The sequence below is a fragment of the Protomyctophum parallelum genome (assembly GCF_964188405.1).
Source record: "Protomyctophum parallelum genome assembly, chromosome: 14".
NCBI lineage: Eukaryota > Metazoa > Chordata > Actinopteri > Myctophiformes > Myctophidae > Protomyctophum > Protomyctophum parallelum.
In genome coordinates, this window is record NC_139709.1 from 15,489,390 (window position 1) to 15,510,869 (window position 21,480).

Here is a 21,480-nt window from a genome sequence, read left to right on the forward strand (position 1 = left end):
TCGCAGCAGCTCTGTTAGACTCCAACCGCCGGCATATATATCCCTGATTCCAACGTCGATCCCCGTCGGCAGCAACAAGCGCGATGCTTTACCCGACGGCCCCGACTGTTCTCCAATCTGCAGATAAACGCGTTTAAACTTTAATAACGGTTCGAATGCTATCTGGCGCCTGGAGCTCCTCTTCCCCTCCGTGTAGGCCATACACCCTGTTTGTTTGAGAGCCTCCCCCCGTGTGTCACTTCCTCCCTTAGTAAACTTGGGTGGTGGCATCAATCAGTCACTGACACCATGTCAATCACCCGCGTACCAGACCCGTTACCTTTCATATAAGAAAGAATAACACTCTCACAACCCACATGTTACATAGCTCTTTTTGAAAAGAAATAACATGCACAGAAAATAAAGCAAAACGACATTAATAATGTGCTTTTGTCACACATGATGATGTTACCGTTCAGACTCCTTTTTTCTCCAATGACACACACACTAAGAGCACCCCATTTAAACAGGGACATTTGCATTGCTCATTCCCGCTGTGTTGTTGCCTCATGCTACTGTACATATGTACTAACTTACTTTACACCACTGCTTAATAGCAGATCCATTCATGGTCAAATCATATTCATTATCAATATTTTTTCTTTCAATTAATGAGTTGCCCTGACGGAATATCACGTAAACAAAAGTCATAGATGGCAAATCTGTTATTTAAGTGATGCCTTTTTTATTATTCAGGAGGACGACGGAGGAGAAGAAGATCTTTCTTACTTTAAATGACTGTCTGCTACATCATGGACATGATCACCTCGGGACAGGTACTGACTGTGGAAGGAAAGCTTCATCCTCACTACAATTTACAATTTAGGCATTTAGCAGACGCTCTTAATCCAGAGCGATTTACATTAAGCAAGAACAAAAAAGCATGGGAATACATCACATAAAAACATTTATCATGAAACATGCGTAAGCTAAGAAAGTAACAGTGGAATATCTATATAATGAAACTATACATATAAACTATACATCTATACTACTATGCTATACATATGTACTATGACGTGCTATGACCTGAACTCACTTAATAAATGACTGTCTGCTACATCATGGACATGATCACCTTGGGACAGGTACTGATCACCTTAATAAATGACTGTCTGCTACATTATGGACATGATCACCTCGGGACAGGTACTGATCACCTTAATAAATGACTGTCTGCTACATCATGGACATGATCACCTCGGGACAGGTACTGATCACCTTAATAAATGACTGTCTGCTACATCATGGACATGATCACCTTGGGACAGGTACTGACTGTGGAAGGAAAGCTTCATCCTCACTGACCTGTACTCAGATAAAACCTACTTCAATGCTGCACGTGTGTGCATGTATTGCAGTCATGTGTATAGTTTCAGTCAGGGCCAAATTAGCAATTGTGATGTTGGGGTCGCGACCCAGAGGCCCTTGGCTCTCAAGGGCCCTTCAGGGAAACTGGACTGCACTGTACTGGATTTGAGGCCCTGAAAAGAGCTCATGGGGACCTTCATTGGCTGTTGTTACAGTTAGAATAAAGATGATAATAAGAAAAGAAAAAAGATTTGCGCTTTGGGACCCAGTGGCCCTCGTAGGGTTTACGTCCCTGGTTTCAGTGTATATATATTGAATGATTTGTTTGTGTGCGTGTGTGTGTGTGTGTGTGTGTGCAGTGCTCCAACAACCAGAATGTAATTTGGTTGTGAAGAAGCAAAATGTTGACGTCCCAAAGCCACTTTTCCATAGCATTCCTCGAGGGTATAAATGAAGCATATAGCCTATCTCAGGCTTTATTAGCCACTAAATAATTTAACCCCAGGGTATAAACATTTAATGGCTTCTTAAGAAATGACTACTGTAGCATCTGTTCATTTGCATTTTGATTTGTGTTGCTATCCTTGTGAATTTAATGAACAAAAATGTAAAATTGTATATTTTCTGTATAATGTGCGTAATGTTTTATATTTGACAATTTTATATTTTTATATTCATATTCACTTTTGTAAAGTGTATATAACTATACATAAAAGGTACAGTTGTACAGAGAATGTTTATATTCAGCCTCATGAATGTATATGCAATATTCTCAAATAAAACTGAAAATGAACCAAGAGATGTATTTTTTTCCTCCCATCAATTTAACATTTACACACTAGTCTGTGTAGAATTTGAAGGTTTTCAGAAAACTGTCTAGTGACTAGTTCTAAAAACAATGCCATTGCTACATGTATAGCAACAACGAATGACAGAGGTAGATCCCGGATTTAAAGGTATAACGTATCAATTACAACAGTTCTAAATGGGTTACATTAATCTGACACGAGTCCTTAAGTAAAAGTTCATTGGTTTTTTCATTTTTTTTTATTAGAAAACAAAATACAACAGAGCAATAACCCAATGTCACAATAACACAATGTCAGCAGGGCTCACTGCATGGTACAAACTGATCCCCCACAGGCTGCTCTAGAGGATTTAAACATTCAGATCCATTTATGTACAAAGCCAAGAAACTTCAAGGGTGAAAACAAAATTAACAAACCCAAAAACAAACGAGCCATTAGAAAATTAAAATGCCTTTCGTTTCAAATCCCTGTTGACTAACAATGGTCTAGAGTGAGAGGTGAGAAAGGCATAGGAAATTCAACACAAAACATTGCATTGGCCAAAGTAGACATACAGGTGTTTTGTCGAATTGTCGTGCTAACATTTCAGCTCCTTCAACACAAGTGACAGCCTACGATCGAGTAGAAATGGAAGAGAAAGAGAGAAACAGGGGGCGTAGAAAATGATATTGCATTAAGGGGATGCTTTGTCGATGCTTGGGCGTTCACTGTGTTTACCGTGCTCATTATTGGACTCTCGCTGCCGATGGCTCTTATCTTTGCTGCGGCTGCGTTTGTGAGAGCGATGTTCTGCCTCTCTGTCCCTGTCCTTCTCTCGGCTGTGACTTTCCTTTCTCCTGCTCTTCTCCTCTGGGCCTTCTGTTCTGCTGCCCTTGTGCCTCTTCTCGCTGCTCTTACTCCGGCTGGAGAGCTTGGCCTTTTTCTCCTCCCTGTGCCTTTCCCTGTCGTCTTTGTGTCTGCGTTCGTCAGTCTCCACCCTGCTCTTCTTGTCCCTGGACCTTTCCCTGTCACTGCCTTTATGCTCTTTATGGTGATCCCTGTCCTTCTTCCTGCTCTTGTCGTTCTCCCCTCCGTCCCTCTCTTTGTCTCTGCGCTCGATCTTTCGCTCCCGGCTGCCACTGCAACTTTTGCGGCGCTCTCTTCGATCTTGGTTCCTCTCTGTGCTGCGTGACCGCCGTTTCCCTCTGTCCCCTCCTCTCTCCACCCTCTCCCTGTCCCTACCAGTACCTTCTCTCTCCTTACCAGTACCTTCTCTCTCCTTACCAGTACCTTCCCTCTCCTTTCCAGTACCTTCCCTCTCCTTTCCAGTACCTTCCCTCTCCTTTCCAGTACCTTCCCTCTCCTTTCTCTGTCTGTCACGCTCCCTCTCCAGCTCGCGGTCAAAGCTGGGACCGTGGCGTTCTCGTTCACGGTGGTGGCTTCTGCTCCTCGACCGTTTGGGCGATCTCCTGGGGCTTGGTGTCCGTCTGGGAGTCCTGATGGAAGAGGATAACACTAGTAAGAGTGGTCCATACAAATTAATTTATTGCTACCGCCGTCTGGTGTCAAGCCAACTCAATATGACGGTGGTACCCATTTCTGTACGGTCATAAAATGCAATCCTGTGCAATGCATGGCGAACACTATCTTCCATTGAAGCCATTTCCAAGACTCAATAATCTGAATATTTACAAATTAGTTTCAAACCAAATTTCTGTCCTTTCTTAAAATTTTGTAAACTTTCTTGATATTGGGTTTGAATTGGTTATGCCCCAACAGGTGCAATAGAATCTGTGCTCCCACTAGATCTGCCTCTGAAACAGAGACAACTCATCTCTCTTTTTCATAGTCTTTCATAAATATTACATGATTAATCCTTTGCTTCTATGATGTCAAGTCCAATTAAAATGCTTGTTTTACAATGAAAATGTCCCATGTTCTCATCAGGTGTGTGAAGAAAAGGAGTGTATATTTTTGTTTTCTAGGTTATGAATGTTCATTCTCAATCGGTTCTTTTGTGGCTTACCTGGAGCGGTGGGGGCGCTCTGCTGGCCTCCCCGTTTCCGTAGCTACGGGCTGCTCCTCCTCCTCTTGCACCTCCTTCTCGGGGACCTTGCGAGGTCGGGCCTTCATCTGCTGGTCGATCATCTTCTGCACAGGCACCGGGATACGGGGGAACAGAGTGGAGAACCACTCCAGTTTGGTCAGGTAGGAGCGCAGCATCTCCCCGATAGACATGACACAGCCACCTCCGGCCTTTACGTCAAGTTCCTGGGGGATAGAGAAGACAAGGATGAGCCATGTGAAACTTACTATAAAGACGTCAGCAAACAACTAAAATTGTTCAACCAAGCTCACTGGTTCCCTTTTCGATTAATTCTTGCCTTGAATCCAAATGTGTGATGACCAAGTACTGAACCTTCACCTCTGTTCATCTAGCTTAATATTTCATACTTCAATAAAAAATATGCAGTGTAAATTCTACATGAAAGAGAAATAACGGCCAAAGCGTTTCGTCTTATCTGAACTGACTGGCTGGCTGGCTGTCCCCGGTTTCTGTATTTACAAAGTGGGCACTAATGTGATGCAATTATTGCTGTCGTTTCATTTTCAACTTTGAAGTTTAACTATGTATGCCCTATTCCAAAAACCGCAACAAAACGTTAATCTAGTAGATTTTTTTTTGCCCATTATGACATAGCCAAAATACACAAATCCATGGAACAGTGACCTGTATGCCAGGTGTAGCTAATCAGTGCTGAGGCGTAAACTAAAGCTGTGCTTAATGGTACACCTGCAGTACCAGGGCACCGCTTCATGGATTGGTCTATAGTGATTTTTAAATATTCTAGTATATTTTATTCAAGGTCCATCCCTCCGGTAATTAACACCAGAAATGAAGGGAAGGGGTGTGCATAAAAAAAGACAACCCCATTCTGCCGAAGAAAGAAGGGATGGGGAAAACCTTGTCTTCCTCCAGCAAAATGACCCATTTAGACAGCTGCTATGTAGAAAAACTAGCCCACAGTGTAAGTACAGATTGGAGCAGATAGGTAATTGCACACCAGTTGAACAGTAAATCAATTTGTATATGGTAGAGAACAGCCGTTTTGCACTCACACACGCAAACCAACAGTGCTGAGATACAATATCCAATTCACCTGCTGCACATTGGGCATCTAAAGAAAAGAACAGGGGAATTAGCCAGTTGGGTAGGATCGTCATATGATCAGTTCAAATATATTGCATTAGAACATGAAATTAGGCCTGGTTGCAACAGCCTGGTATTCAAATTAGCTTTCATATATTAAAAAACCAAACAAAATAAATGTAATGGTTGTAATGTGAGTGTGATGTCCGTTATGTGTATGCTTACATACAAGTATAGTGTTGTGCAACAAGTCCTGATATATTGTCAAAGACAGTCAAGTGGGCATGCCTTCATTTATAAGACCACAATGAAAACAAGTCCCCAGGACTTTTTGTGTTATCCTTTTAGCTCAAATGTCTGACTGTACCTTGTGCTGTTTACATGTCTAATAAAGTATTAAATTAATCAATTTCAGACCACATTGGCTTATAAAATGTACTCTGCATCACGTATGTACTTATTACTTACCCTGGTAAGAAAAACGGCAGTGCTGCAGTAGTGAGCAAGTAACTAACTACTCGACTTTAGAGGACTGGAACTGGGGGACAAAACTCCTTCAGTGCCACCTGGTGGTCACCAGTTTAGGCTCTGAGTGCCAATTCTCCCATTATAAAAAAAAAGAGAGGGCGTTTTTTTTTTTAAGTGTAAAGAAAAGAATTGTAAAAAAAAGAATATATATATATATATATATTTATTTTTAATTACGTCTTGAGGCCTTGGCACTCATTGCAAAGACGTCTAGAAGACGAGATTACGGTTTTGGCACTTTAAGCCAAATGAAGGCAAAGGTGAAAAATCAGCTATGAGCATCACAACGGTGTGGGAGTGGGGACAGCTTTGAAACGTGGTGTCATGCAATTCCTGTGTTGTTACACTTGATATAAGAAGAAATGTTAAATTATTACCCGTGGCGACATACCTCCTCATCATCCAGGAAGCCATCATACCAGTCCACCAAATCTGGAGGGGGCTGAGTGTATCTGTTTGGAAACGAGAGCAGCGGCGTATGAGCAATGACCAATGAAACCAAAAGGACATCCAAGAGTACAAAGTGGACATGGTAATGTTATTCCAAAACATAAAAAGCACAATACCTTATGTACATGAAGCCAAGTGCTCTGATGTAGGGCGAGTCGGTGTGAGTTATCAGGCCCATCACCTGCTTTCTTGTCAGCTTGAGGGTGAACAGTTTGTAGAGTAGACAGAAGGCGGTCGAAACAATACCCCCTGTGCCGACTCCACGCACCTGTTAAAAAATGTCAAAAGGATCATGAGTTTGATAATACTTTGGGGTTAATTAATCTTAATGTATCCCCAAACAAGTAAAGATTTGGAGCAAGGGCAGAAAGCACGTACTTCTAACTTACCCCTCCGCACATTCCAGTTTGGCCCGCAGTCTTTCTACTACCCTTTTCCCAAGGCTCGACGTGAGTCACCTGTGAAGTGGGGAATCATTACATTTACGCAATAAACAGGCTGCAAAGAAAAAAGAAAAGGAAAAAAAAGAAAAACTACCTGTGCCTTAGAGGCTACAGCATAAAGAAACCAGCATTCAACGTACAATATTGCCTACTCAAAGCAATGAAGCATCATGTTGAGTGTAGCAATTCATGTTTCTTTCATCTCTCAAGACAGATTAGGTCATTATGCTAACAGACTGTTATCACCAGTTCACCACTGCCTTTAACATGTTAGGAATAAACACAGATGCACCCAGGAAGAAGATATAAATAGAAAAATAATAATTACAAATTCAAATAAAGTAGGCCATTACACTATTTATTTAAAGGAAGACCATCCTGTTTACAGTTTATATGCCTGCTAACTAGACTTGGACCTCAAGTTTTGTTTTATGTGCACCGCACAAGCGCGCGCGCACACACACACACACAGCCACACACACATATAATAACGTTACATAACATACACGAATATAGTTGCAAATCTAGGGTTTTGTAAATCACATTCTTCCTTCCCTATAGTTATACTGTAATTTCGCCTGTACTTTATTTACAGCAACATTAGCGAGGTTGCTAACCATTAGCTGCATTTAACCAACAACACCACCTCGTTAGCATGCTAGCTAGCATGAACTAGCCGAGAGGGAGATGTCGACCAGCTAGAACTTGTGCTACCTTGAAATAGATCTCGTCCACAACCTCGTGGTAGGTCTTGAGCTCGTACAGTTGCACTTTGAAGTAAGGGGAGGACAGCACGTTGGTGAGAATCATCGGGTTCAGGTTCATGGTCTTCTCGTTGCCCCACAGGGGCAATACGTTGCCATGTTTAGCGCCGGGCGGCTTGCTAATGGTAACGGCCTGTGCTATCTGCTGATTCCCGACGTTAGCCATTATTGTGTGGCTGTATGGATGGATCATCCACCACGGGCCACGCCGCTTCCTAAAGCTTCCACTGTCCGCTGTAGCTCCGATTTAGAACCCCATCGATGTTCAATCGTCGACGGTGTCGGAAATCTCGAGGGGACGTTGTTTAATTAACGTGTGTGTGCGATCAATGAATTGTTCCCGACTTCCCGCCGTCGTAAAAATAGATGGTGGTTGTTCTCTGTTCTGAAGAGGAGGTAGCGTCAACAACGCGGCGGATGCTGCACTGAGTACTAGTGGAGGAGCAATGTTGCCAGGTTTTGCAAGAGAAAGAAGCAAACCGGTCTACGAAAACAAGTCCAAAAGAAGCGAATCCTTCGGGTACATGTCGGTACATATGCTATTTGCTCACAACGCGTCGCAGATCTGCTTTTCTTTTTCTTTCTTTTTTAGCCATTTAAAACATTTTAACAACACAAATATTGTATGGGGATAATGGGGGTAGGCCTATATTTTAAATTTTCTGATGGGGGTCCGCAGACAAATCTATATTAATGTGGGCTGCTTGTCTTGAAAATAAGAAACCCTGGTTTAAACAACACTAGGAAACAAGCCCAAAAACCCGCAACTACTATTAATAATAATTACTACTTTACAAGCAACTTCACAGTAAACAAGCCCAAAGTCGCTTATAATAAGTGTACATGGCAACACTGTTGGTAGTGGATATCCCATCATCCGTAGAGACAGTGGTGGACGGCACTGGTAGCGACGTGATTGGGTAGGTGGTTGTCAAGCGACCGTTTTTACCTATCGGAATCTTCAGCGGTTGCTGGCCACCATAATTATCCAATCACAGCGCGGTCGTCCCTACAGGCTATGGGATTCTGTCGCTGGAGCGGTAAGTGCAAAAAAACAAAACGTAACTTGTTAATGTACGTCATTCAACCTATGCATTCGACCAACTGTACTAGAAAGTAGGCTACGTAACGTTATGTAAGGTATCCAGTCCAGTATGCCAGTTATTTTCGAAATACAAGCTCAGAATACCTCCTGACTCACTTCACTGTGAGGATAATTTAGTACTAGTACTACTATTTATATATCTTGGTGGAAAAGGGTAGGCCTAATCATGTAGGCTATGTTAGATCAAATAGTAAACTCAGCAAGGCAGATGGCTTCTTGGTTAGAGTGGGTGACAATATTATCACACGAAAAGATGAAATTACCTACCTAGGTTCCATCCTGGAGGCCAATCTTTCCGGTGATAAAATGGCCACCAACGTAATCAAAAAAGTCAATCAAAGAACAAGATTCCTTTACAGGATCTCCTCACTGGTCAGCAAAAACACCCTGAAGACCTTAACAGGAGCCCTCGTACAAGGTTTCTTTGACTATGCATCCACCTCTTGGTACCACAGCACCTCAAAGGCCCTTAAAACAAGGCTCCAGACCTCCCAAAACAAACTGGTCAGGCTCCTACTTGGCCTCACCCCCCGAACCCACCTCACCCCTGCCCACTTTGACAGGCTGGGATGGCTTAGGGTCGACGACAGAGTACAGCATCTTGCAATGGGTCTGGTCCACAAGATTCGATACACCACCAAGATACCCATGTACCTGTCTAAATACTTCCTTAATGTAAACGAAGTCCACACCCACAACACCAGAGGGAGTGCAACAAACCATGTACAACCCAGATTCGGCACAAACAAGGGACTAAATTATTTTCGCTCCTATGCCACCAAAATGTGGAACGCCCTACCAACAGTCATTAAGACATGTGAATCCCTTGACTCCTTCAAAACCGCTCTCAAAGGGCACCTACGGATGGCTGCAATTCGAAACTGGCCTCTGTAAAATCTGAATCCCCCCCCCCCCCCCATTTTCCCTCACTGTATATTGTATCTTTTCCCTTTTTTGCTTCCCATATGATGAATTCCTGTTCTGTACTTTAGCTACATAGAAATGTCTATTTGTATGTCTCTAAATGTCTGTATGTCTTTAAATGTTTTGATGAATTGAACAATGTGGACCCTGTTGTAAACAAGTGTAATGCTTAATTGGGTCGTCCACTCACAGTTGACAGTCTTTGTATTGAGTTTGTGCTTAAAATGTACTGTAAATTCTACAAACTGTTAATAAATATTTCAATCAATCAATCAGATTACACGTTTCAGTACACAAGCACCTGGGTATTCAATCAATCATAATACTATGTGCATTATATCTATCAATTAGTGATGGGACATTAATCGACAAACACATCGGTATCGGCCAATTTTAGTTGTTTTTAGATTCATCTGCATCGGTTTGATTAATCATACGATGATGATTAATATTATATATCTTTTTTCCTACCATTGCTGTCATGGCCGTACCTTAAAGCTACCTGATTTATGGCAAAAGAAATGGTTATGGCAAAACTTAACTTGAATAATAATCACTATTATGGGTCCATAAAACATTTATTCAGCTCTTTTGAATGCATTAATTGCATACACTATTATATATTTTCTGCCTATTCGCCTATTTACAATATTCGGTGCAACAAATTTCTAGGCCTATACATATACCTATACATTTTCTGTGGTGAGGTGAGGTGACCACCGGAGCTGTAATATAACATGGAGCGTTGGTGAGTAAAAACAGAGAGAAGGGTTCGGGAGAGCAGTGGTTTGCTCTTCACCGCGTCTCAGTGACGTCATGTTGTCACCTCATCACCGAAAATATTAGACTTGAAAAACGCTTCTAGCGGACACTGAGGGCAAAACGGCATAATGTCAACGATTTTTGATGAGAGAATGACAAATGTACATATTTTTCATTTGCTTTATTGGAGTACATTTCAATATTGTTAAATATACAATGTCAAAGTTAAACACTTTCATAATCACATTCTGCACCTGGAAAACACTGCCTGATATGACTTTTTATGAATAGACTTCTTTTATAACATCTACATTTACAAAACAGTAATTGTATAAAAGTATGAAAACACACAAATATAAAACATTCACACTGTTTACCCACATATATCGTAATTAATTATATACTATATTTTCTTCAAGCATAGAGGAAAATTCCGTGTGAGTATATTTGGAACAGATCTACAACCCTAACCCTTTACACCTTGTGGTGAAATCCCAATATATATATATTCTATAGATATTCTATATCCCTGGTTCTAAAACACTGGGTAGGGACCCATTTGTGGGTCGTGGACACATCTGTATGGGTCTTGAGTTGACTCATTAGTGGGGGGCTATATTTATTTTTAGTTTCCTACATTTAGTTTTTTATTATTATTTCTAATTACGCCACCCACACCCTCCCCATTTCATGAAAAAAAAGTTAAATAAAATCAGTAAGTAATTCCATAAATTAGAAAACAAACACTAGTTTGAGTCCCGAGCAAACAACTGATTTCTCCTTTGGGTTAGGGTTCAAAAGTTTTGGAACCGCTGTTCTATATAACCTTGAGACATGTTGTGGAAACTTGGCTTTGGGATGCTTACACAACCATTCTGGTTTCTGAAACAGTGCCATAAAGGAACACCTCTCTGTCTTCAATTTAATAGTACTAAAGTCTAATCTTAACACCAGAAATTGTTTACTGTACTACAGTATATGTTTAATTGCGACTAGTGTTGATGAGGTCCTGTATGATATTGTATGTTTTTAAATGTCTCGAAGACACAGGACCACAAATTGAAACAAGCCCTTAGAGCTTTTTGTTTTATCTTTTTAGCACCAAACGTACCACTGCACTATTTGCAAACTGTAAATGCAGATCTCCTGTTCTACACAGCTGATCTTCAGAAGACCCCCCTTAACCTGTTTTAACACATACAGCATTGAAGTAGGTTCATGGGTTCAGGTTTCGTCTGCGTTCAGCAGGTCAGTGAAGATGAAGCTCTTTCCTTCCACAGCACCAGTACCTGAGGTTTACAGGTGATGTCCATGGCCAACGACGCAGTCAACAGTCAACAGATGTGTCACAGTCAAAGATATCTCCTTCTATTCATCTTTGTGAGTGTAGAGAACAGAGATCACATAAGTTTTGCAATTTGACTTTTGTTTAAGTGATATATTGTGAAACAGCTGATCTCATCCCCGGTCTTCTCGGGGACTAATTCTACCTAAACACCATGTGAAACTATATGGCAAAACAGAAAACTAGCAGTGGTCTTGGTCTCCAGGACCAGTGTACAGGGCCTAAGCATTCTTAACATGAATGTGAACAAAGGTGCGTACCAGATGTGACACGTGTTCCTCCACTCTCCCCTCCTTCGTTGCTGGCTGTGACGACCAGGTGACTGGACTGGATATTGGTTATGAAGCAGGTCAGGCTGCCTGTGCTGCACATCAAGGACTTTGGTGGGACGCTGTCATCATACACCTTGTATGTGACGGCATGTGCAGAAGCATTCCATGAGACTGTGGCAGAGGAGATGTCACCGCTGTACGTCACTCCTGTTGGAGGACAAGGAGCTGGGGAGAGAGTGGAATGGATGTTATATGATAAACATCAACATGATATTTATAAGTAAATAATATGAGCGATAAATCTGCCTGAGCAGCACAATCCATCCATAAATGCACAAAGAGGCTTTTGAACAACAGCTAATACACACGCTGTACATCCTCAATGCACCGGCGGTACCTGAAGTTCCGCTGATAGTCCTTAATCGGGCGCTGTTGCCACCGCAGGTCCTGCTTCCCACACTGGAGACGTAAGATGAACTACAGGGCAGGGGAATCTCATAGGCAGTCGAGGCTGTCCAAGCGGACGAGAGGTCGAACAACATCTCGTTGTCTCCATAAAGACTTCCCGTCACGGTCAGCAGGTACTGGACATCTGAACAGGGGACCTCTGTCCAGCTGAAGCGCAGAACCTGGCGCTGCAACTGCTGTGGCAACAGCTGAACCTGTACACTGTCTGGAGGACAGGGAGCTAAAGGAGAGAGTGGTTATTACTTATTATTACACGGCTTGGTTGTATGCTTGATTCTGATTGGTCAGTCGTCAAATTCAGCGGTGTGTTATTTTCCGCTCTATAACAGACTGATGTCTAATCAAAGGCTCGGAGCACCTGGATGCAGCCGCTACGCTGCTGGGATTTTATGCTGTACCCAACATGACAGCCATGTAAACTAACACACAATGTCATTTAACTAAACAACATGCTTTCGAGAATGTTTTTGAAAACATTTGAAGCGAGAAATAGACAATGCAGTACTCAATTTGTTTTTCCATTTAAATCAACACTCACTTCCTTGTTTCCGAGGCGACTCGTTGTGCTTACTCTGCGGGGCCAACTTGGAATACTTCAATTACCATAAGCAAGGAAATGTTTTGTTGTCACTTTTGGGTCAATTTATTAATTTGTGTATTAAGTAGAGGGATAATGTATGGCTGGGTGGTCATTGTTGATAGATAAATCACCTTCAGGGTGATTAAACACGCGTCGCGCCGTTAATACGGTACATCAGCTGTCATCAAGGTTTTTGGATGGAAAGTGTGAATATTGCATAATCCAGTAAAAATATCTGTTTCTAAACCATAAAATGAAACATATTGAATGGCCCAGCAAGTGTTTGAGAAACAAGATCAACTGTTAGATTGTCTACCTGTTCCCATCCGCATTGTGTCACTGACAGAACCGTTGCATATCCCATCTGAGGCCAGTACAGTGAAGTTGTAATAGATTCCACACTGAACACTCTCTATGGTGCAGTTTGTGTCCAAGCTGTCACAGCACAGCATGTTGCCGCTGTCATCCTGGGCACAGCCAAAGTATTCCACATCATCATCAGTGGCAGGAGTCCAGGACAGTAGTGCCAACTGGCTGGCACAGTTGTATTCAACTAAGAGGTTGACTGGTTGGCATGGAGCTAAAGGGAAGAAGATCTACAGGTTACACTTAAAAGGATGGTCTACTGACTCTACTCTATAGTGCTCTACTCTGTAGTTTCCAAAATTTGTATGGGTCACGAGTCACGACTCAAGTAAAAAGTAAAATTTATTTTCCTACATTTAAAAAAGATATACGGTATATTTAAAACATTAAAAAAAGAAACAAAAGAAACAAATAAATCTATGATATTCCATAAAATAACAAGGTCGCAACGTGGCGCGAAGCGACACGTTATGAGCTTGTAGATCTGCTATTTTCACGTAGTCTCGACCTGAGAAGTTTGGGAACCACTGTGTTTGCGTGTGTGTGTTCATGTGTATATTTCCGTGCAGAGAAAGCAGAGTTCTGTGGGGATGTTACCTGTCTGTAACTGGATGGTGGAACTAGGACGACTGTCACACAGACTGTTGGTGGCGGTGACGGAGAACGTATAGAGGACACCACAGGCCAGGTCATCATCCACCATGCAGGTGGTGCTGGTAGAAGTAGTGCAGTTTGTGGTGTGGTCTCCACCCACGGCCGTCACTGTGTACATCTCTGCCAGTGAGGCCTCGTCCCACGATACGGTGGCCGTGTTGGTCAGGCAGTCCAAGAAGACACGGAGGCCTTGGGGCTGGCTAGGAGCTGGAGAATGCACACGGGAGGCAGTATGGTTGGTTAGAATATATCACTGGTTCGTCTGAACCATAGAGCTATAATATAATCTAGAGAACGTATTGAGGAGCGATAGCCCTGCCCCCCACTATTCACTTCAGTGGAATTGCTCAGTGGCGTTTTGAAAAATATATATATACATTGTTTGTTTTTCTTTCAGTAATTTCATGAAGAAAGAAATTAATTAAATTAGAAAACAAATATTTAAGTAGTAGTGAAAATAGCCAATCTACAAGCTCACAACGCGATACAAGCTTGTTGATCTGCTATTTTCACTAGTTTAGGTCCGGGGGAGAGAATTTCAGTTTTGGGTGACGGGCTAAAAGGTTAGATGATTAAGAGTTTTGACATGCAAACGTGATTCATCACTTACTAAAATGAACGAAAGTATTCAGAGATACTTTGTGGCATGACCGTGCCCTTACCTGATGAGACGTTGACTGGTAGACTGAGCCGGCTGTCACAGTATTCTGTGTGAGCCATGACTTGTAGAGAGAAAGTATTCCCACAGGGCAGATCCTCGATGAAACATGTGTCGTCGGAAGACGTGCATGTGAAAAGACTTCCGCCGCCAGTGGCAAGAGCCGTGTAGTAGAGGGCATCTGAACTGGGATTCCAGGAAACCCCCATGCCATCAGACGAACAGTTCACCCAAGCATATACATCCTGTGGTGGGCAAGGGACTGGATAAAAGAGTGGACCGGTTTTAATTCAACTGATAATCTAGAGGTGGCAGTAAAAAACTATGTTTTTTAGTAAAAAACTACTGCCAAAAAAAACCCAGTGTTTTTTTACTGCCACCGTGATAAAATGACAGTATTTTGTGTGACTGTTTTTGCTCTGTGTGCGGGCCTATGTATGTGCATTCTCAATCTCTTACCTGAGCTGAATACCAGGGCCTGACTTGGTTCACTGGAGCACTTGCCATTAATAGCCTTGACAGCTACACTGTAATTGGTGCCACATGTGAAGCTTGTAAGAGTACAGTTGAGTTCAGAGGACTGGTGGATGGAACTGCCATGATTACTCCAGGCAGAAACAGAGTACTGTACTGCCCCCTTGCTTGCAGACCAGGACACAACAGCAGTGTTTCTGATGCAGTCAGGATATACCTGGATGTTGGTAGGAACACATGGCACTACAAAGAGAGGATGGATATAGAGTTTAACATTACACAGCAATACTATGATTGCTCCAAAACACCATGAAGCTAAATGTAATGTAAATGTAAAAGTACAAGGTTGGAGTGGAATGATAAGTTGTTTATGCATTCCGAATTGCTAAATGACTTAACATTGTGGGTTGGTTATTCTATTGTGGTGATGCTTATTCTTTCCTTTGTCCCTTTACTGATTTCAGACATACATTCATATATTTGCATAAATTATATGTAAATAAGTATACTTTCAACAGAAAAAATTACCTAAGAGGTCAAAAGCAACATTACAGTGTCTCTGGTGAACATCTTCTCACCCGTTTTCAGTTCCACAGCTGGACTTGGTTCGGTGTGACAACCTCTGTCAACAGCTACAACACTGACAGAGTAGGTTTCACCACAGTGTAGATCAGTGAAAGAGCAGGAGTTTGCAGAGCTTGAGTTACAGGTGTGGTTATCATGTGCAGTTGCTGTTGCTATGTACATGTCTGCTCCTGAAACAGGGAACCAGGACACTGTGCTACCCCCACATTCTGTAGACACAGAAACATTACTGGGGGGGCAGGGACCTAGAGAGATGGAGGGAAGAAGTAGAGAGAAAGAAAGATTATTCTATTTCATCTTTTGTTCATTACTGTCATAGAATTGATCAAATAAAACTTATATTGAGACATTTTTAATTAGTCTATTCAAAAATCACCCCCGTGTGAAGTGAGGGGGCTCTCTTATCATCGTACATCATCATACATCATCTCATTCCGGCCAATCAGAATTTGTGTCCTCACCTTCATCTTCAATGTTTGTGGTTACACAAACACTCAAAAGTGTCCATTCATTGTCAATGGCATTTAATGTTTGTGTAGGACAAAGTTTGTGTTTGCACACACACTAAAAGCTGGACATAGGAGGGGCTAAAAAAAAGTCTGTTTCAGATCAGTACATAGCTTTTAGATTTGGAGTATTGTCCTCTCTGTGTACCTGCAATGAAGTGATAAGGAAAGCTGGGAATCCCAGCACACGAGTCAGCATATGGTGTCACTGTGATGATATAGTCCTGGCCACAGTGCATGTTGGGTATGTGAGCGCTGGTTATGGTACCGTTGGCAGTTAGTGGTGTTATAAAAATTATAATTATAATAACAAGAAAAACAGTTCCATTCTGGGGCTGGGGCTCTGCTGTCACATTGTAAGCTGTGGCACCGGGGCTTCCTACCCAGGTCACATGGGCTGTGTCGGGACACGCCAGACTGGCACTGACACTCACTGGGGCACACGGGGCTGGGAAGAGAAAAGGGTAAAAATTTATGTTGATATATTCATAATATAAGTTTACATTATGTGGAGAATGAAATGACATTCCAAATCAATAATCACACACAGTAACAACTTCATTTATCCTTACTCGTGTCTCCCATAATGGGTTTAATTCATTCAGCATTCATCACTACATTTGAATGAAGTCATTCCACTTAAATCTTACTGAAGAGAGAGAGAGAGTATGATTAGACCGGAGAGACTAAGAGCAGCCTTACAGTAAATGTGACAATTCCCTACTAGGTCAGTGAGTTTGCAAACTGACTAGTAACTCTGCAAACTCACTGATGGATTAAGGAATTTAAGGAAAAGGTGGCTCTAACCAAACCAAAGATCTACATTCTACATCAATCAGAACATATAAGCCTAAACGTAAACCCCTTCTCCTAACTCTAACCCTAACGCTCGCTCGGGGGTTCCTAATTTCTATGAGCCTCAAGGCCTTGCTGTTGACACACCTGCCTTGCAGAAACAAAACGAGCACTCCTTGTCCCATCAGCATCATCTTTTTCTAGTCAAAAACCTAGTCAAAAACCTACGAGTAGATTAGCAAAACTACTGATTTACCATATTTACGTTCACCATTTCTTACCTGTGCTGAATGTTAGGGTCTGACTCGGGTCACTGGAGCAGTTTCCATTAATAGCCTTGATATCTACAGTGTAGTTGGAGCCACAGGTGATGTTTGTAAGAGTACAGTTGAGATCAGAGGACTGGCAGGTGGAATTGCCTCGACTACTCCAGGCAGAAACAGAGTACTGTACTGCCCCCTTGCTGGCAGACCAGGACACAACAGCAGCGAAGCTGATACAGTCAGGATATACCTGGACGTTGGTAGGAACACATGGCACTACAAAGAGAGGATGGAAACAGAGTTAAACATTGCACAGTGACTTGGTGTCTGCCCTGAGACTGGGAGGTCGGGGTTCGATACCCGGCTGGGTCATACCAAAGACTCTGAAAAAATGGGACCCAATGTCTCCCTGCTTTGCACTCAATCAACATCAAGGGTTGGATTGGGGATAAGTCCCTAGCGTCATGTCCAGGGGGTGTACTTGTACATCATATCCAGGGGGTGTACTCACGCTACAGAAACAATATAGCTGGCTTCTGCCAGCTATATTACAAAGTAAGACCTTTACAAAGTATTACAAAGTAAGACCTTTCCTTCACTCAAGTCACACGTGCATCCATATCTACATTTTATAAGCCATTCAGTTTAATTAAATCAACCGACAGTGCAAAATGACCTGACAGCTAGGTCAAGAGCAGCAGCATGTGTCTTTGGTGAACATCTTCTCACCTGTATTCAGTTCCACAGCTGGACTTGGTTCACTGTGACAACCTCTGTCAACAACTACAACAGTGACATAGTAGGTTTCACCACAGTGTAGATCAGTGAAAGAGCAGGAGTTTGCAGAGCTTGAGTTACAGGTGTGGTTGTGTCCATCATGTGTTATTGCTGTTGCTATGTACATGTCTGCTCCTGAAACAGGGGACCAGGACACTGTGCTAACCCCACATTCTGTAGACACAGAAACATAAATACTGGGGCAGGGACCTGGAAAGATGGAGGGAAGAAGTGGAGAGAAAGAAAGATTCTTATTTTTGTTTCCTTCAACTGAGTAAATGACAAGTGTGTTGAACAAATTGTAATAAGTCTAATCAAATTAGTCTGCAGGATACCGGTATTTCAGATCAGTACATACTACTAGCTTTTAGATTTGAAGTGTTGTTCTCTCGGTGTACCTGCACTGAAGTGATGACGAATGCTGGGTTTTCCAACGCATGAGTCAGCATATGGTGTCACTGTGACGGTATAGTTCTGGCCACAGTGCATGTTGGATATCTGACAGCTGGTACCGTTGGTGGAGCAGCCATGTATCTCTCCATCGTAACTCACTGCACTCACATTGTAAGCTGTGGCACTGTGGCTCCATGTGTCCTGTACCCAGGACACATGGGCAGAGGTGGGACACGCCAGACTGGTACTAACATTCACTGGGGCACACGGGGCTGGGAAGAGGCAAAGCCCAAGGGTGACAAATTGTGTTAATATGTTGATAATAAATACTTATGTATGGAATAAAAAGATCGATGATCACACATCTTTCCTCTTCTACCGGAATCGACCATTATCGTATTAATTCATTCAGTAGCATATAAGTCATTCATCGATCCTACCTACTTTTGAATACATTCATTCAGTCTTTCTGAAGATAATTATGATTAGACTCAAGAGCTCAAAAGCAGCATGTTTTTGGTCTTTGGTGTGCATACATTATGTTCTCCATGTCTTACCTGAGCTGAATGACAGGGCTTGACTCGGGTCACTGGAGCAGTTGTCATTAATAGCCTTCACGTGTACACCATAGCTGGAGCCACAAGTGATGTTAAGAGTACAGCTAAGATCAGAGGACTGACAGGTGGCATTGCCTTGATTACTCCAGGCAGAAACAGAGTACTGTACTGCCCCCTTGCTGGCAGTCCAGGACACAACAGCAGTGTTGCTGATACAGTCGAGAGCTACCGAGATGATGATAGGAACACATGGCACTGCAAAGAGAGCATGGATACAGAGGTAAACATTACACAGTGACTTGGTGGATCACAAAGTGAGACATTGTGGGGTGTCCAATGTATTCCTCCCTTCACTCAATTCACGCATTCACCCATTTCTAGATTTTCAGCCATTCAGTCTAATTAAGTCGAGCACCAGTAGGTCCAGTAGGGGGAATGACCAGGTCAAAAGCTGCAGTGTCTGTTGAGCTCCTTCTCACCTGTTTGCAGTTCTACAGCTGAACTCATCGGTTCGGTGTGACAACCTCTGTCAACAGCTACAACCCTGACAGAGTAGTGTTCACCACAGTGTAGATCAGTGAAAGAGCAGGAGTTTGCAACGCTTGAGTTACAGTTGTGGTTATGTCCATCATGTGCAGTTGCTATTGCTGTTGCTATGTATGTTTCGACTCCTGAAACAGGGGACCAGGACACTGTGCTAACCCCACATTCTGTAGAAACAGAAACGGTGCTATGGGGGCAGGGACCTGGAGAGACGGATGGAGGGAGTGGAGAGACAAATTATTCATTCATGTTTCCTTATCATTATCCGTATGTGAGCCAATCTTAATTAGTCTGATCAAATTAGTTCAGATTACTACATAGCTTTTAGATTTAAAGTCTTGTCTCTCTTTACCGGCAATGGAGTGATATGGAATGCTGGGAATCCCAGCACACAAGTCAGCATATGGTGTCACTGTGATGGCATAGCTCTGACCACAGTGCATGTTGGATATCTGACAGCTGGTACTGTTGGCGGAGCAGTAATGAATGTGTCCATCCTCTCCCACTGCTGTCATATTGTAATCTGTGGCACCGGGGCTTCCTGCCCAGGTCACATGGGCCGTGTTGGGACACACCAGACTGGAACTAACATTCTCTGGGGCACACGGGACTGGGAAGAGAAAAAGAAGAAATGTCTGATCATCTTATTTGAAACTAGAAAGGTACAGTATAACACATATCATAGATAATGACTAAGTACTTTTACACACAATAGGCTGTGTGCCAATATGTGTACACATGCTACTGTATGCTCCTGCACCATAATCTATCTACAAAGTAAATTGTAGATAAGTTTGTTTTCTTGATTATTTCTATATCCCCCCTTGTCCCCTTTCTTCTTCGATTTCTTTTTTCCTATGGAAATATCAAAACAATAGAACTGCCACAAAAACTAATTTAAACCCACTGTTTACTTTTGTAAACCTGTGATGTGAGCAATGATGCTGATTCTGTGATCCAAGGAATCCTGTGAAAAGTTTATTTTATTGTATGTATTCATGTAGGCCGGCTCCAGTACCTGAGTTCAGGTTGATGGGTACTGAGGCGGGGGAACACACTCCATCACTGTAGGTGACAGTGACGTCATACGTCTTCCCACAGGGCACTGAGAGGATTTCACATGTGTTGAGTGTGTCGGAGGTGCAGCTGAGTTGAGAGCTGTTGTGGTCCTGTATGACTGCAGTGTAGCTGCCTGTGGGCTGATGGTGCTCCCAGCTTATAGCAACGTGATCGGACGGGCAGTGAGCGACCGCTTGAACGTTGCTCGGAGCACACGGTCCTGAAAAAGAGAAATAAGGCAGGAAGAAGAATTAGGAAACAGGCAACTTTAACTTTTTCAATAACGAAATGCAGTTCACATGCAGTTCTCCGAGTAATATTTATTGTTATGCTATCATTGTAGCAACACTTCTCTCAGATCTCCCAGAGAAACATGGTGATAGAAGACATGACTGACTCATTCATAGCCATATCATGCCATTTTCCTCAATCAAACTGTCTTAAACAGTAGGCTAAACATTTTAGTTCAGTAAACACTGACTCTGACTGAAGGTTGTTTACTACTGAACTTTAGAATGTAGAATTTCTATCTTTGGCTGTGTGCGATAATGTGCCGTTGAATGCATGAGTATGAACTATGAATTAAAGATGCACAATTTTGAAATTTGACAGATATCTGATAATATGTAGGGTCAAATCGTCCAATACCGATATATTACATATCTCCCAATGTATGAATGGATGAATGAATGAATGAAGCGCTATAAAAACGTAAAAATGATAAAGACTTAACATCATGTCCTGTGTTTTCGAAATCATTTGCATCAATATCAATCAGTGAAATATCGGTAAATTATCGGTCTATATAGTTGGGATAAAAAACAACAGAATTATTTTGACATCGGTCCGATACAGATATTGCATTTTTGATGAAATATCGGACGATATGGATATGCTAACGATAATATTGTGCATCACTA

At 42.3% G+C, this 21,480-nt stretch overlaps 1 protein-coding gene across 4 annotated transcripts; it reads right to left on the bottom strand.

Annotated features, from left to right (window-relative positions):
- Nucleotides 1-2,378: 2,378 nt before the first annotated feature.
- On the bottom strand, nt 2,379-7,889 carry prpf38b (pre-mRNA processing factor 38B). Of its 4 annotated transcripts, none has more exons than XM_083781655.1 (8): nt 7,425-7,889; nt 6,657-6,725; nt 6,384-6,535; nt 6,209-6,269; nt 5,300-5,317; nt 4,165-4,409; nt 3,450-3,634; nt 2,379-3,386 (listed from the first exon to the last, which is right to left on the bottom strand). In XM_083781655.1, the coding sequence occupies exons 1-8, from the start codon at nt 7,665-7,667 to the stop codon at nt 2,833-2,835; spliced, it is 1,527 nt and encodes a 508-aa protein (XP_083637781.1). In that variant the 5' UTR covers nt 7,668-7,889; the 3' UTR covers nt 2,379-2,832. The 4 variants fall into 4 exon arrangements, with proteins under 4 accessions (XP_083637781.1, XP_083637780.1, XP_083637778.1 ...); XM_083781654.1 differs by having other exon boundaries at nt 3,429-3,634; XM_083781652.1 differs by having other exon boundaries at nt 2,379-3,634.
- Nucleotides 7,890-21,480: the final 13,591 nt, after the last annotated feature.